At 44.4% G+C, this 3,169-nt stretch overlaps 1 protein-coding gene across 1 annotated transcript; it reads left to right on the forward strand.

The window, feature by feature from the left end:
• Positions 1 to 1,607: 1,607 nt before the first annotated feature.
• LOC112440476 (translation machinery-associated protein 7-like) lies at positions 1,608 to 2,879 on the forward strand. Its single transcript, XM_034965434.2, has one exon. It carries the CDS (start codon positions 1,611 to 1,613, stop codon positions 1,815 to 1,817), a length of 207 nt encoding a protein of 68 aa, XP_034821325.2. The 5' UTR covers positions 1,608 to 1,610; the 3' UTR covers positions 1,818 to 2,879.
• The last annotated feature ends 290 nt before the right edge of the window (positions 2,880 to 3,169 follow it).

Genomic DNA, 3,169 nt, shown 5'->3' on the forward strand with positions numbered 1-3,169 from the left:
AGTTGTACTTTCCTTACTGTATAGCTCCCCATTTACTGACTAGAATATATTCTCATGAGCCAGATAAAAAGAGACAACTAATAACTTTATTTAATTTTTGTTTGGATCTTAATTCTTTTTTTTTTTGAGACAGGTCTCACTCTATCCCCAAGGCTGGTGTACAGTGGCACAATCTCGGCTCATTGCAACCTTTGCCTCCTGGGTTCAAGTGATTCCACAGCCTCAGCCTCCCAAGTAGCAGAGATCACAGGCACATGCTATCACGCCCAGCTAATTTTTGTATTTTTTGTAGAGATGGGGTTTCGCTCGCCATGTTGGCCAGGCTGGTCTAGAACCCCTGAGCTCAAAGCGACCCATTCTTCTCAGCCTCCCAAAGAACAGGCATAAGCTGCTGCACCTGGCCTTCTTAATTCATTTTTAAGTGATAATGATTTTAATAATGGAATGTCTTTCAATGTCCAAAATATATGTGTGTATACACACACACACACACACACACACACACATATATATATGTAAAAGATTGGATGGTAAGATTTACCAGCCAAAATGGCCTATGGAAGAGAATGTGGGTAACAGAGGTAACAGTGGCCTATTTATTTATTTATTTACTTATTTATTTACTTTTGAGGCAGAGTCTTACTTTGTCACCCAGGCAGTAGTGCAGTGGTGTGATCTCAGCTCACTGTGACTTCTGCCTCCTGGGTTCAAGTGATTCTCCTGCCTCAGCCTCCCGAGTAGCTGGGACTACAGGTGCATGCCACCACGCCCAGCTAATTTTTTGTAGTTTTAGTAGAGACAGGGTTTCACCATGTTGGCCAGGCTGGTTACCAACTCTTGACCTCAGGTGATCCGCCTACCTCAGCCTCCCAAAGTGTTGGGATTACAGGCACGAGCCACCGTGCCCGGCCATATTTATTTTTTAATTTAAAAAATTTGTTTTTTAATATAAAGGAGGGGTCTTGAAATGTTTCCCAGGGTGGTTTCCACCTCCTGGGTTCAAGTGATCCTCCTGCCTCGGCCTCCAAAACTGTTGGGATTGCAGGCATGAGCAACCATTCCTGGTCCGTAGTTTTGTTTCTTTGTTTGTTTATATTTTTTTGTGACAGGGTCTCACTCTCTCACCCAGGCTGGAGTGCAGCAGCTGCTCACTGCAGCCAAAACCTACTGGGCTCATGTGATCCTCCCACCTCAGTCTCCTGAGTGCCACCAATTGTGTGCCACCAAGCCTGGCTAATTTTAAAAATTTTTTGAAGAGACCAGGTTTCACTGTGTTGCTCAGGGTGATCTTGAACTTCTGGGCTCAAGCAATCCTCCTGCCTTAGCCTCCTCAAATGTTGGCCCATAGTTTTAAGTAGTAAATCCTTTTCTGTACTTCTGAAGTTTTTATCATCGTATGTAAAATTTAGTGATGTCACATGAATTTGCTTAAAGTATAGATTATTTTCATAATTCTAGGAAACCAGATATTAAACAATAAACTTATTCTAGGAGTTTAGTTATTTTATATATATATATATATATATATATATATATATATATATATATATATATGACAAAGCCCCATCTCTATATATTTATAAAACATAAAGGCCATGGGTGGGGAATGGATGGCAGGCACCATGTCTGGCAGCAAAGGTGGCAAGAAGAAGGCCCTGAAACAGCCCAAGAAGCAGGCCAAGGAGAAGGACGAGGAAGATAAGGCTTTCAAGCAGAAACAAAAAGAGGAGCAGAAGAAACTCGAGGAGCTAAACATGAAGGCCATGGGGAAGTGGCCCCTGGCCACAGGTGGAATTAAGAAATTTGCCAAAAAGTGAGCTGTTGCTTGTGCCTGAGGAAATGGTAACCCTTTATTTCATCCATATTGAAACATCTGTATTCCCTGCCATAACACCTTTTGCCACCTATAGCTGGAATTAAGTGTTGTCTTGGAGCTGTTGTACATTTAAGAAAAAACTTTTGTAAAATAAATAAATAAATAAATGCCAGGCGCAGTGGCTCATGCCTGTATTCTCAGTACTTTGGGATGCCGAGGTGGTGGATCACTTGAGATCAGGAGTTCAACCAGCCTGGCCAACATGGTGAAACCCCATCTGTCCTAAAAAAAAAAACAAAAAACAAAAATTAGCTGGGCGTGATGGTGGTCACCTGTACTTCCAGCTACTCAGGAGGCTGAGGTGGGAGAATTGCTTGAACCCAGGGGGCAGAGGTTGCAGTGAGCCAAGATGCCCACTGTGCTCCAGCCTCGGTGACTCCTTCTCAAAAAATAAAAAACACAAAAGTGGCCGGGCGCGGTGGCTCACGCCTGTAATCCCTGCACTTTGGGAGGCCGAGGCGGGCGGATCACGAGGTCAGGAGATCGAGACCATCCTGGCTAACATGGTGAAACCCTGTCTCTACTGAAAATACAAAAAAATTAGCCAGGCGTGGTGGTGGGCGCCTGTAGTCCCAGCTACTTGGGAGGCTGAGGCACGAGAATGGTGAGAACCTGGGAGGCAGAGCTTGCAGTGAGCCAAGATTGTGCCACTGCACTCCAGCCTGGGTGACAGTGAGACTCTGTCTCAAAAAAACAAACAAAAAACAACAACAACAAAAATAAACCCCCACAAAAGTAAAAAATATGTTGGGCCGAGTGCAGTGGCTCATACCTGTAATCCCAGCACTTTGGGAGGCTGAGGCAGGTGGATCATGAGGTGAGGAGATCAAGACCATCCTGGCCAACATGGTGAAACCCTGTCTCTACTAAAAATACAAAAATTAGCTGGGCGTGGTGGTGCACGCCTGTAGTCCCAGCTACTCGGGAGGCTGAGGCAGGAGAATTGCTTGAACCCGGGAGACGGAGGTTGCAGCAGTGAGCTGAGATCACACCACCACACTCCAGCCTGTGCAACAGAGCAAGACTCTGTCTCAAAAAAAAAAAAAAAAAGAAAGAAATGTTAACTGTTTAGAACAGCTTGGCATACTGTGTCTTGTTTGTTTTTACTTTTTTTTTTTTTTTTTCTTTGAGACAAGGTCTCGCTTGGTCACCCAGGCTGGAGTGTACTGGTGTGATCATGGCTCACTACAGCCTTGACCTCCCGGATCAATTGATCTTTTACCTCAGCCCCCCAAATAGCTGGTACCACAGGTGTGCACCTCCAAACCTGCCTAATTTTTATATTTTTGGTAG

This window comes from Pan paniscus, chromosome 6 (assembly GCF_029289425.2).
Source record: "Pan paniscus chromosome 6, NHGRI_mPanPan1-v2.0_pri, whole genome shotgun sequence".
NCBI lineage: Eukaryota > Metazoa > Chordata > Mammalia > Primates > Hominidae > Pan > Pan paniscus.